The following is a 14158-nucleotide window of genomic DNA, read 5'->3' on the forward strand; positions in this document are numbered from 1 at the left end:
GGGGGGGGTGCAGCTTGTCAGAGTTTCTTTATGCATTCATTCATTATGCATTCCATCTAGAAAACTATGCACTGGTACAAAGTTTATTTGAAGGTTATGACTCCTTTACTGAGTGGGAGTAAAGGGTGCCTGGTATGTATGTTTGCAGCGGATCAGCAGAGTGTGTGTGTTCCACTTACAGCAGTTGCAGGGCGTAGAGGCCGTCAAACACCCCCTTGGGCAGGTCGGTGATCTTATTTCCATACAGGACGCTGGGAAATCACAACACAGACTTGCTTTAGACACATGGGAAATGACAACCGGGTGGATATTTATGCACAAACTTGGCTCGAGGCAACTTACAGAGAGTTGAGGGAGCGCAGGCCCTGGAAGGCATCAGGAGCTATCTCTGAGATCTGGTTGTTACTCAGGTCTCTGTGTTGAAGAACAAGGTCGGGGTATGAGTTAAGGAAATGGAGATTTTGGGAAAGAGTCAAAATCTTTTTCCTGTGGGAGGTCTGACTCCCTGTCAGCTGGGTGTCACCCTCATAGGAAGGTGGGGTGGATGTAAGGCCCCTGCTTGTCACTGGTGTGTGAGGGGGAAGCAAATGTAGTGTGGGCTAGACGAAGATGAGTTCCAGCTCTCTCCCATATCTAATGGTGCGTCCCTTCAAGCGATTTGATGAAATGGAGCGGGCGAGAGTCTCGCAGCCAATCAAAACATTTACTTGTATTATTTGTGGCCTATCAACCAGCCCTGCGTTTTATCACGGTGTCTGTGTGTTTGAGAGTAAAAATGGGGTGCAGGGCCAAAATCCAAAGCAAAATACAGTAGACTGCCTCTGAACATAGCTGTTGTTAATAGGATCCACAGGCCTCTACCCACAGGATAACCACTAAGCCTATGTGTCTATGTGTTTATGTGTGTGTGTGTGTGTGTGTGCGCGCGCGTGTGTGTGTGAGTGTGTCAGAGAGAGAGAGTGAGAGTAAATGCAACAGCAAATGAGGAACAGTGGAACAGAAAGAGAGAAAGACAGATGGAGAGAGAGAGTTAATGGAGTATGTGGACTGAACTCCAGTCGACTGGATACCTTTGAAGGAAAATCATCATGTGGTGAAGAAGAGGGATATTTTCTCATTTGGGGGTAACAGTTAAATAAGTACCCATTTGTCTTCTTGCAAAGGATTGAGGTTTCTTGGAAACAAGAACCTGGCGAAGGAGCCAACATCTGCACTGGTGTGTGTCTGTAAACTCAGGCACTGTGTGTGTGTGTGTTTGTGTATGCGTCGCTGTGTGAGGGCTGCTACTCCGTCCCCGTCTTAAGGAGCGGTTCATGTGTAGGTCATTCAAACCAGGACAAGGTGAAAGAGAATATATGTGGTTGGCATTTACTAGGAGAAGAGGACACACAGGGTCAGGAAAGGCATTGCACACATGCCTGAGCACGCCACAAATAAACAAATACACAGACACACGCACAAAAGCCTATATATAACATTTAGTTACCTAATGTGGCCTTATAATCATATATTGAACTATTTTCCATACACAGAAATCTACCACTAAATATAAAACGTCCATGTGAACATCTGAAGAGCGACTATATTCATCATGATGTATTGATGCTGTCTACACACAGTGTGCACTGAGGGTGTGGGACACATAGGACAGGTCAGGCCAGTGGGGGCACGTAGCCAGCTGAATCAACAGAGGCGCCGAGGGTCAACACAGACATGCAGCCATGCACTGTTGTTGCTAAATGCAGGATGAGCAGCAGCAACAGTAGCAGGTCATGTCCGTCTGGACGACAGGATGGGAGGGAGCGACACATTCTCACTGCCATTAAGTCTGGTTTTATATATGTTTTTTGAAAACCAAAAGAAAAAAAGGGAAAAAAGAAAAACAGTTTCTGGCTCAGTCTGTGTCTACATATACAGACAAAAAAGACTGTTATGAATTTCCCTTGAGATTAGGGGTCAGGAGCAAATACAATAAGACGGCAGTTTGTTAGTGCAACTTCTGTTACTGTAAAAGAGAAGAGTTAAAGTTTGTATTTGTTTACTTGTTGAATTTTTCAAACTGCTATTAAATCTGGTTTGTAAATATTATGTATGAAAACCATAACTGTTTGATTGTCTTATATTCAATAATAATTAATGACTCTATGTTTGTAACAGTAACAGTACTGAAGAACTGCCATAAAACTTATTTTGATAAATTTTGACTCAGTTTTTGTTAAGATTAGATTAACATTTTGATATGGGCTTCATTTACTTTGATGTGAGACGAGTTTCATTTTTTTCACATACAAAAAAAACAACATAATTTTACACATATTTTTGTATAAATAAATAATCATTTTTTTTGTCCTGGGTCAGTGAAGCTACAATAAGATAAGCAGTTGCTCCATTCCTGTTAACTTGAGGCTTACATAACAATGTGTATTTAGTTTAAGGGTTTCCTTTACTCTAACATAGAAATCTGACCTATTTGAGTTCACATGGTTTTCAACATGTAGTAACGAAAAAAAAATTGCATTTAATTTTATAAGAATGAATATTAATTTCCCTTGAGAGTTCACTGGAGCTACAATGAGATAGCAGCTGCTTCAGTCTGTCGACTGCGTTCACCTCATTTGAACCTCAGACTGTCCCTGGAGCTGGATGATAGAACGGCGAGGAATCCTTTAAGAAGGGCAGAGAAACTCCCTGACCTTCCGTTTCCTCCGTCTCCTTGCTGCTATGTCGGTCAGGCCTGGTGGTGTTGGAGTTATGGGTTTGGCCGACTGGTGTGTGCTGGCTGGGTGACCAGACAGCTGGCTGAACGGGCGAAAAACCACTCCGTCTCAGCTACCAGCCCGTCACTGTTCGCTCCCAGAGAGAGCGAAGCCTCAGCCCTCATTCCAGCACACTCTCTGTCCCCTCATCATCATCCCAGCCGCAGTTTACAATTTGCCAATGCAGGCACAACACACACAAACTGGACACAACACTAGCCAGGGGAATACCAGTGCACAGCAATGAAAGATGAGAGCTGTTATTATGCTCATGTAGCATCTGAGTGCTTGCTTTCCATGCCACCCCAAGTCTGAGAACAAGAATATGTTCTTTAGGCACAGACAAAATAAATACTTCATGCTCCTCAAAAGTGGGATGAGAAGACTGCCAATTGTCCCTTCTTTTTCCAGCCCTCAACTTCTTGTTCTCATCTGTATTATTTAGCCCTGAGGTGAGTGTACTGCTGTACTTACATCCTACGCAGTTTCTTGTAGGGAGAGAAGGCTCCGGGAGGAACAGACTTAATCCCATTCTGCTCCAGACGTCTGGAGAAAAGAGGAGAGGAGAGGAGAGGAGAGGAGAAGAGAGGAGAGGAGAGGAGAGGAGATACCATCAGTTAACCAAACAATAGACTTCTCCATGGCAACAGAGCTGAGTAATCCCCCCATCACCTCTGACCCTTGGTGATTGGCCTGATTATATTAGCGGAGATCTATTCCCCAGCTGTAATAGGTCCAGGCATGTTGGAGTCATAACATCCTCAGAACCAATAAACAATCTGAATACTAAAGTGCTGTGGAAAAAGACTGGAGGGGGAAAAGGCTCTGTCTCGGTTTGTAGGAGGGTGTTAAGGCCTTCGACTCAAAGTCATATTTCTTCTTGGTATAACATTTACAGTTTCCAGCACTTACGTTCTCATATGAGACCCTGAAATCAATAATGATCTCACTTGTTTGTTCTCACTTGTGAAATTTGTCTTTATCCTCTGGGTGTCTGCAAAGTGTCCACTGAAACCTTTGCAGCGCGGTGAAATATTACTTCTTTTAGTTTACTTTTTCCTGTGAGCCCAAGAGCTGCTGACGCAAAGTTAACAAGAAAAAGGTCTGACAAAATCTCGCCATAAAAAACTGTCAAAGAACAAAATGAATATACAGACAAACATGCGCTTGGTCATTTAGTACAGAACAGTCACAAACTCTAATCAGTCTCAGATGGTCCCGGAGAAACAGACATCACTAAACCCCATTAGTCTGGGCATGCATGTCTGTGTGTTTCAGGCCGGCTGCTACTTAGAACCCAGCTCAGTCCCAGAACAATTCCCTGGTGTAACTGACAGAGGGCTGTTTATCTGCAGGTCAGTTCACAGCTTTTAAAACTGTCCTTAACAAGGCTTAGCAGGGCCCGGCGGGAGCCAGCTGTGGGCCTGTCTGGTTGTCCTACCATGTTTCCTCCCAGCAGAGTAACTGGCTGCAGAACAGGAGGCATGGTCCTGTGAGAGGTGTGTTAGGCCAGTGGCTTCGACGAAATCTAAAGATCATTAAAATGCTATTTGTCACCACAGGAAAATGTGAAATATTTAAAAATCTGCAAAACTCCTTGGCAAACAGAATGTTGTTGATAGATTTGACCATCACACTCCTAAGTATGTGATTTCTTGGCACGGGACCATCTCCACATGATTTAATTATTCTATTAGAGACATTTAAGATTTACTACACGCCTCTGAGGCCTTAGGCCATTGCTATGTTTATGTGTATTCATGGGGGGTAAATGTTTTGTTAGACATTAGCCACAGCCACTCCACAGTTTCGAGTTTCCAAATTTTTCAATCAACAATCTTTCCCCTTCAAAGGAGTGGCCTACGTTTATGTAGCGATATAGGAGCGCAATTGACATTCTTAGGATAGCAGTGATTCCAGACCACAGATTCCTGTGGTGGACGTGCTCTCTCTGTCTGTTTTTGTCTGCCTGTCGCAGTGTGTCCGTGGATTTACAGCAGAGTGACAGCGCTGTGGTTCCTCTGCCCTCACCCTGCGGCAAAGTGTTGGGCCAAGTGGCTTTAGCGCCTTCTCTCATCAACCAGTCTGTCTGGCTGGTTCAAACCAGTCTGGCACTCTACATGCTGCTTGCATGTGTTTCAGTGTCAGTGTCAGTGTCAGTCGTGTACGTGCTCTTGTACTCCGGTGTGTGTCAGCATATAACAAAACCCTCTGAGTCAGACGAGGGCACACACACACACACACACGCACGCACGCACGCACGCACGCACGCACGCACACACGCGCACACACGCGCACACACACACACACACACACACACACACACACACACACACACACACACACACTGCTGGCTGACAACTTTTTATCTTTTGCGTCGTCGCTCCTCACGGATCGATACGTGCAAGCGACTTAATCCATCCAATCAACAAAGGAGCTGCTCTTTCTGACTGGCAGAGAAAAAAGAAACAATCTTTTAGAGTTTCCTTCAGATGGACAATCAATGGTTCCCATCCAATTAATCAGACTGAACATTTGTATGTGTGTCTGTCTGTGTGTGTTGGTGTGGTGTTTGTGTCGGCCCAATCAATGCTCTTCATCCTTTTCATTAGGATCTAAGCATGGTTTTCATTAAGGGGAAACACATTATGCCTTTGGGTGCGTGTGTCAGAAATGGATGGCAGGACCGCAGCAGCGGATGAAAGGCAGTGGGGAGAGACTTTTATGGCAGCGTTCAGTCACTGCAGACAGAGACTATGGTGCATAATAATCTGTTGTGGTGGTGTTTAGGCTAACTGGGCCTGGTCTCACAAGAGAGGAGTTCAGAAACCAGCTCACATCCTCGCAGCCATAAACACCACACTGGCATTCATTAGAAGAGAGCAGGGCAGGGACGTTGCAATTCTCCGATTTGTACATAATGAGAGCAGCATGTGTGTGTTTGTGTGTGTATGCGAGTTTCCGAGTGCCTCATTAACAAGGCATTAGGCTGGCCTTGATACCCAGCAGCCCGCCTTGCTGTAATTGAAACTGATTTTATAATGAACTTCAAGCACAGATCAAACCTGCTGCACCAAATTACTGAGTGAATCCCCCCCCTCCTGCCCCCCTTCTCTATTTATTCCTTTGCCGTTGCTTTGCCTCCTCAGACCCGCCTGTGGTGATTTGGCAAGCCGGGAAAGAGGGAGAGAAGAGAGGAGGAGAAAGAATGAAGGGAAAGAGCCTTGTGGGAATATAACCTGCAAGGTAAGGCTCTGATGGGCAGGACAGGAGGAATGCGCATGATATAAGCCAGCGTTTCTCCCTGTTCTTGTAAAAGATGAATCAGAACATAGTAGAGTTTATTAGCAGGACATGGTTAAGCACCAATTAGATGTAAAGGGCAGGGAGGCTTTTAAAATGTCTTCACTCATCTGCTGTGCAGAGAGAATCTACTGTCTATAAAACCTGTGCATGGTGGAGCTATCTTTCAGCCGTCTCCCTGCTCTCCCATCAGTGCCGCTCGCTGGTTATTGGGCTCATAGATCACACGATCTCTACGAGATACTCCACTTGTGGAACATTACAGCTGGAGGACATGTTGAGGAGGTCTACAAACCATAAAACATGGCAAAGAATGAGATGCAAAGGTGAGGCTGAATTATCTACATATCATAAGTCAATACACAGGACGTGTGAGGACTGATTTAAAATATCTCAGTATTTCATGGGTGGTCATTCAATCAGATAAGAACACACAGAAGTGTGAACTGCATGTCCAAATTAGGAAATTGAGCACACCACTGCACTAGAAATGGGTCAGGGTTGTTGGGGAACATGGGATCTGTGACTTCCATGCTAGCTGGGTATTTATAAACAGACCCCATGGGGAGGAGGAGACCTAGAAACTTGCTGTGTCCTCCTAACTACACACATGCTCCTTGGAAGAACATGCAATGCGACCGCTGGCTTTCTCCCTTCATCCTCCCTTTTTCTCATCATGCATAAATCATGGTGTTACTGTACCATTTCATGCAGACTTCTGCCGGGGGCATTAAACCCCTGATAAAGAGTGTAAAAGCACTACCTTGAAAAGTCTAGCCGTGCATTCCCATGAACTGCAGCAAGCTGATAGCATGTGGGCCGTAAACAGTTAATGCCCAGACAGATGTTACAGCACTGATAAACTGAGGGAGGGATGTTAGCAAAGCGCTCGCATGCGGTTCACAGACATCTGAGCCGATAAGAGCATGCAGTCTCACTTTAAAGTCTGCTCGAGGTCTGCATGCGTCTCTCTCAGTGTACAGCAAATGGATGTCTTCCTGCCAGGTGACGCATGGTGAGAAAAGCAAGCTACAACAGCATATGTACATAAAACATGCATGCTTAAATCCTCTCCGCCTTGTTAAACCCCTGCACGAGCATACACAGACAGATTCATATGGGAAACGCATACACATCTTTAACGCGCATACTGCAACAAATGCCCTGCAGTGCCATGCTTCAAAGAACAATGCAGCTGTGGATGTCCTTGCATTTCTCCGAAATCTATCTCTTTCCGATCCACACTGAGATGTATACGATGAATAGCATTAAGTAAAAGTTAATTGCTAAAAAAAATTATATTACTTTCACATCTAAATATATCTGCAAATTTGATCTGACATTATCCTCTTGGGAAATGAAATTAGATGTTTCTGGATGGCATTACATGATGAAAGAACTTGTGGCAGGGTTCAGTTGCTTATGCCAAGTAGTCTGATATCATAATACAAAAGATACAGGAAACTGATTAAACAATGATCCAGACATGGGGCTAAAATTAGATTTAGTTGTATGAAGAATGAGTTTAGTCTATTTACGATTGGGACAAAAGGGTTGTGCATCCGCGCATGGTTAAATTGGCCTTGAAAACATCTTTTTATTGGATTTTTATTGACTTAAGAAAGCAGGTATTGCGCTTACATCTCGGCCATGCTGTCAGGCAGGTTGGCTGGGATGGCGGTGAGACCTTTCCCTCTACAGTCCACAATGTTGTTACTGCAGGTGCACATGGCAGGGCACGAGCCTCCGCCTGTGCTGCACGGCTGCAGGCTGTTAGACTCCTGGTGACCTGAAGAGAAAAAGTAAAAGAGAGAAAAACTGCATGAGAGGTGAAGACGATACGATGAGAAGGGAATATGCGGCTCCTACAGGTGGTGTGAGCACAGGTGGATGTGGTCGGTTTCAATGAGAGCAGAAGGAGTCTAAACAGGATTACAGGGGGGAGATTGCTTGCCGGAGGATTTGTGCGGTGACACGGAGGAGAAGCTCTTGCACTCAAGTGGAGCTCAAACTCTTCCGCTGTCGTGTCATCAACCCTTTCTGCTTTATAAAGTGAATTGCAAATGAACGCACATTCCCCGAGATGTTCTGACATTGAGAAAAAGAAATGAAAAACATCCTACTCTTGACTTTACTGTAAAGCCGTACATCCTTGAGAATCAATGAGCAAGAAACTAGGTTATCTATTAAAGGAGTTCCACAGTATATTGAGAGGAGAAGAAAGACATGAATAATAGAGTTGGAGCTGCGATTGAAGGGCCCCCCAATAACATCCATTGATCTCTCTGCAAATTTTCCTCCTGAGTCTGCCTTCTCTGTGTGGAATTGATGCCATTCTGCACATTCAGCTTTACAGCCCCCACCTCCTCACTTCCATTTGTTCTAAAACACTTCAACTTTTCAATTTGCATACAGAGCACACAACCCATCACACTGTCTCTAGATACCTGTTCAAATAGCTGCGGCACTGTCAGCGATGTGGTGAAGAGCGGGCGCTTGCGCTGCCAGCATGGCGTGTTTGGTATGTGTGGTGTGTGTGTGTGTGTGTGTGTGTATGTAAGCCTAACCCAGATAAAATGAATAAAACAGACTTTTAAATGGCCTCATTTACACAGCATTACTAATCCAAGTTTCAAACCATGAATATTTGATTACCTTCCTATCTATCTATCGCTCAGCTTATGTGGAAAATGTTGGAAAGAGAGAAAGTGACAAGGGGGGGTAGAGATTCAGGGAGAGGAAGACAGAGTGAGTGATGGTGAAAGTCAGTGACAGAGAAAGCACAGTGCTCCCAACTCCACTCCCTAAAACAGAAAGAAAGATCGCTGCCAAACATTATGCTTTACCATGAAACTTACTGGCTTTAGCTGTGGGACCATTTAGCTACAAACCAATGTTTAAGGTCAGATTTCATGTATCTGGCCAATCACAATCAATTACCTGAAGGAATGAGAAGCTTTGACAGATCCCAGAAGCAGGTAAACACAACAAATAGCATCAAGAGTACACAGTCGCTCAACCCGCGTGATCTGAGGCCCTGTGATCTAGGATGGCAGAGGTTTGACAGATCTGGGATCAGGTGTAGGGCAGAGAAGAAGTCCCCTCTGATCTAACATGGCATATTTGACAGGTCTGGGATCAGGGAGAGTGCAGAGCACAGCTGGAGAGGCCTTAACAATGACAGCTCTCTGACAGGTATACTTGAGGTGAAGCTGTTTGATGTGCGCTGGTCCCCTGTTCTTTCTAGTGCTGTTTTCCCCATTATCTCTTCCCTGTCCGCCGTCTCTACAACTCTACTCCTGTCACCATTTCCATCGTTTTATTTGATTCCACCTTCCTATCCCCCCCCCCCCTTCCCCCTACAGCTGCGCTCTCTGCTCACTCTCACTCCTTTTAGCGTCCTCATTTTCAGCCTCTCTACGTCCATATGTCTGCCAATGACGGCCACTGCAATCCATTACCTCCTGTCCATTTGCTCTCATGTCTTTACATTTAACCTCACTCCACCTCATTTCTCTCATCATTTCAAAATGTTATCGCTGGCTTCTTCCCATTCATCTCTTTCCTCAAATTCCTTTTTAACACTACAGTTGGGTTCACCTTCTCTTCTCTCCCCTTTTTCCCTCTTTATTCAGCCATTTCTTCTCTGTTTCCCACTACACGAGTTGTATTTTATTCCACCCCTCAAGCAATTTATTACTTTATTACGCACTCCTCATTTCAAACATAATATTTTCACTTCATTTATTATTCCTCGGGAGCAGTAATTCACTCCAACAGTCATTAATTTTCTGTCATGTAACCCTAAATTGGCACAAGCAGATTCTAACTTTTAGTTACCTCTCCTGTAAATGATCAGAGAGAGCAAAGAAGGTCTAAATGTAAATGTTTTGCTCAATAAATCACAGCACCGGCCATTCAGACAAACTAAAGTCAATCTAATCTCAGCTAGAATCAGATGATTATAAATAATTTGTTTGAAAATGGAAGTGGTTTTTAATTAAGGCCCATCATTTTTTATCGATTTTCTCAAAAGGTGCTAAAAGATACAGCTTTTCACCAAGATTTAAAATCTTCTTGAAGTAAAAAAAACTTTTTACTTTTTTCCAGCTTTTCACAGTTCCTGCTGTTCACAAACAAGATCCTTTTCTGATAACAGTAACTCAGAAACTGCTCCCAGTTATAGACTGTGAAGATAAAAATGGAGAGAAAGCACAAATGAGCTGCTGGTCATGCACCAGTCCCTCTAACTAATTAAAAAATAAAAGTGTTTGCTCTGCAAATGTTTTTTTTTTTTTTTTAAATACAATTTGCAACTGGACTTAATTGTTTTTTGTGATCTGCTTTCCCTTGTTTTGTTTTTTTCATCGTTCAGTAAGAATTTATCGCTTTTTTGAAACTGAAAATAATAAGGTTTTGATTTAGGTTTTGGATTTTCGATGTGATTTTTAGAGTTGATTGATGACAACTGACTGCCTGGAAAAATGTGATATAATTCCTCAAAGTGAAGCAGTAAATGTGTTACTCTGCTCATTACTGACAAAAATTTCCAATATCGTGACACTTTCCAGTTGAACACTGGGAGTGAGAGTCAATTAGTCATGATGCCGAGAGCGCTGCAGAATTTCATCAGATTTTGCAACAACTAATAACACACTGTACCCCGTTTTCCTTCTCATGGCTCTCACAACAACAACATGCCTCTCTTCCCCCTCCTCCTCTCCTGTAACACAGCGCCACCCTGCCCCAAATCCCCCGCAGGTGGCCTGGACTGGTCACAGCACAAACTGCATACACATGCAAACACACAGGGCTGAACATACAAAAAAAAAGTAATTGTGTGTGTGTAAAAAGTGTGTGTGTGTGTGTGTTTATGTGTGTGTGTGCCAGTGAGCCAGTCCCTAATGAGTCCTTCAGTGGGAGTTCAACTTCTGGTCACTCATCCACTCCAGAAGAAACTGGGAGCATGTGTTTGCGTGTGTACACGTGTTTGCGTGAATGCACGGTTGTGTATTTATACACAGAGAGGCAGAGATGCATGGCGATCGAGTTTTGTGTTCATCCTTCTGTTTGTCTTGGCCAAAAACTGTGAATGGCCAGCCGTTAATGAGACTCACAGAGAACCAATCAGTGTCGGTCTACAACAGCTTTCTTAAATACAAAAAGAGCGGCCAATTCATTCTTACATGACAGAAGCTAATATCAGCATGATGTACAATCTGCAACCGACCATTATGCAAAACCTTAACTTTCTGGATCTGTATCCTACCAGACCCCAAAGTTTCCCTGACACCCCCTGCTCCCCTTCCGTACCGTTACACTCCCACGCTTTGAGTCTCTTTCCCCGGGCGATGAATAGTTAATGATCTGTGCTGTCACGCCGTATGGCTGCATAAAAATCACAACCCATGGAGAGAGAGAGAGAGAGAGAGAGAGAGAGAGAGAGAGAGAGAGAAAAGGACACACACCCACAAACAGACACGCACACATAGACACAAACACTCCTCGCAGCTGGTGTTGAGAGTGAGATGGCCTTGTGGGGAGTGGAGGTTCTCATGCTGTTTTTCCATTGTCCTGATATGATAACCCCAATGCACGCCATGCCACGCCCACATGCACATGCACATGCAGTCTCCCTCACACACAGCCAGTTCAAAGCCAAAATAATCCATGTGCGAGGAGGTGAGGGGTCATGAATTGTGACAACTGAGGAGACGGGTATCACTACTGCCTTTGCACCAGCTGTGTGTTTTATATGTGTCAGGCATTTTCCTGGCACCGCTGCCAGCTCCTGAAAGCTGGAGACACATGAAAGGGCCAGAGGAAAGCCGGGGGGTTGCCCGGTGGCAGAGGAGCTGTCAGGTGGCTGCCAGGTGAAGACATTGACACAAAAACACAGTGGGAGTGCACGGAAAAGAATATCCACTAGCAAGGACAAGGACTTTTTGGCATGAAGGATCTGATCAAAGTACTCATGTGCAACAATAAGTTTGTCATTTCAGCCCTTTTTGAGATGCTGTAAAACGAGCGTTCCCTATCCGCCGGACATGTAAATGACTAAAGAATCAATACACAATATGAAAAGCAGTGTTATTTAGAAGACAGATATTGTTAACTCTCTTCTAAAGTCTAATGTAAGCAACTCCCCAAGTCCTACCTGAGCAGCTGAATTCGTGTTTCTGCACCTCTGCCACATTGAGTCCTCTGAGCTCAGGGGGGCCAGTACACTGGGTGAATAGACCAATTGTAGGCCTCTGTCTGAGCCACTGCGCCAACCAGGCCAGGTGACAGTCACAGTTCAGATTGTTGGAGTGGAGGCGGCTGTTAAAAGAGAGAAACAAATTGAAACATGGATGCATTAAAAGATCTTCGTAGCCTGCTTTGTAAAATACCACCTGCTGAAGACACAAATAGGATAAAAAGTGTCTATTCTTTCCTAGAACTCATTACACCCCAACCCTGTGGCGAAACACTAAATAATATGCTACATGGATGATCGTAAATGGCACATTCTAAAAAGGACAGACACTAAAGAGGACTTTTCTAAACCCAGTACTCCAAACACGGCATTCCTGGAATGCTGTGCTAGTCCAGAATAACTCTTGCTGTGGTGCGGTGGACCTCTGGAGCACGTACGCTAACTTGCAAAACTAAGTGCACAGACACAAGCTATATAATGTAACCCCACTGGGAGTGGGGAAGCCACCACAAGAACAGCGGAGTCAGGGCTCTGAGAGTTTCAGCAGGTATAATTGATTTAATTTGCAGATAATTTCAGATTTAGTAATTACATACAATGCACAACACACAAAAGGCTTCTGGGGCTATTTGCATCTATCTGGGCCAGTTGTTGTTGTGTGTCCTTTAGATGGAGGGGATGAAGGCCCCTTGGCATTGCTACAGACCTTTCTGTGGTGTTGTTATGGCTTCCTCCCAACAATGACTGGAATGACAGAACTTATCTACAACCATTGACTGCAGCATTTTCTCTACTGTGCCTGGCTGCATGCATAGAATATAGTTTTATTTTTAAGAAAACCTCAGGAGAGGTAGAGAGCGTTGTGATGAGATAGGTGTGACTTACAAGGTTCGTAGTTTGGGCATGTGGTTGAAGCTGGATACTGGGATGCTGCTGATGTTGTTGTTGTTCAGCGTTCTGCGAAAAAGCAAAGAGCGAACACAGTATCGTCGTCAGCGCAGGGGCAGAAAAGACATGTTTTAATTCATTCTTCAAAAAGAGTTTTGTTGCGCCCATTCTCTTCCACTACCCCCCTTCTCTTTTCTCTCCATCTCTCTTTGTGGCATCCCACTGGGAATAACACCTCATTCCACACAGATGGGAAGCCCTCGCACCTCCCACGCACACGTACAGTCATGCATGCAAATATACACACAAGCACGATCACAAGCGCCCCAACTTGTAGTTCACACACACGCATACACGCATGCACGCAAGCACACACACACACACACACACACACACACACACACACACACACACACACACACACTTCCCTCGAACCCTGGGCATCAGCTGCAGCGAGAGAATCAGGTCATTTCAATTTAGCCTAATAACCCTTTACCATATTTCAACCTGCTCCCCCTTTTAACACAACCTTTCCTCCTCCCCCATAAAACCTATACATACAGACCCCATCGAAACAACACCCCCATCCCCTCTTACACCATTATGACAACCCTATCACTACATCTGCAATCCATCCATGCAATGAAAGCAGTCTTTAATAACGTCTTTTTTTTTTCTTTTTGTCTCCCCACCGCCACAAACCCACATGCACGACGCAGTCTTTCACCATAAAAATAACAAGGCTGTCAAAGTGCCTTTGTCCCCCGGCCTGCACTGTGAGTCTACATTGTTTCAGGTGGAGAGCTCTCACAGAGGCCTGTGATTATGATTTTTGACAAGGGATGATTAATTGAATGTTTTAAAAAAAAAAAAAAAAAAAAAAACTGTATAACATGGTCACCAACATGCTCAGGGTGGAATGCTAAACTGAATAGGATTTCTGATCAAGATGGTTGCAGCTCTCCTGTCAGATGGCCCGCCCAGGGCTGGATTGGGTATAGAAGGAAGTGGA

General features: G+C 44.4%; 1 protein-coding gene across 3 annotated transcripts in view; it reads right to left on the reverse strand.

Moving 5' to 3' along the window:
* The window catches only part of slit1a (slit homolog 1a (Drosophila)), an 88374-nt gene that overhangs the window by 23560 nt on the left and 50656 nt on the right, over positions 1-14158 (reverse strand). For all 3 annotated transcript variants that reach the window (XM_087174887.1, XM_023409402.2, XM_087174886.1), the window contains exons 7-12: positions 13144-13215; positions 12217-12380; positions 7701-7848; positions 3231-3302; positions 343-414; positions 180-251 (exon numbers count right to left, since the gene is read on the reverse strand). In XM_087174887.1, coding sequence (XP_087031013.1) covers positions 180-251; positions 343-414; positions 3231-3302; positions 7701-7848; positions 12217-12380; positions 13144-13215 — 600 coding nt within the window. The remainder of the gene's footprint in view (positions 1-179; positions 252-342; positions 415-3230; positions 3303-7700; positions 7849-12216; positions 12381-13143; positions 13216-14158) is intronic.

This window comes from Seriola lalandi, unplaced genomic scaffold, assembly GCF_002814215.2.
Source record: "Seriola lalandi dorsalis isolate HSWRI2012SDOR001 ecotype SW California unplaced genomic scaffold, Sedor1 jcf7180002054391, whole genome shotgun sequence".
Classification (NCBI taxonomy): Eukaryota; Metazoa; Chordata; class Actinopteri; order Carangiformes; family Carangidae; genus Seriola; species Seriola lalandi.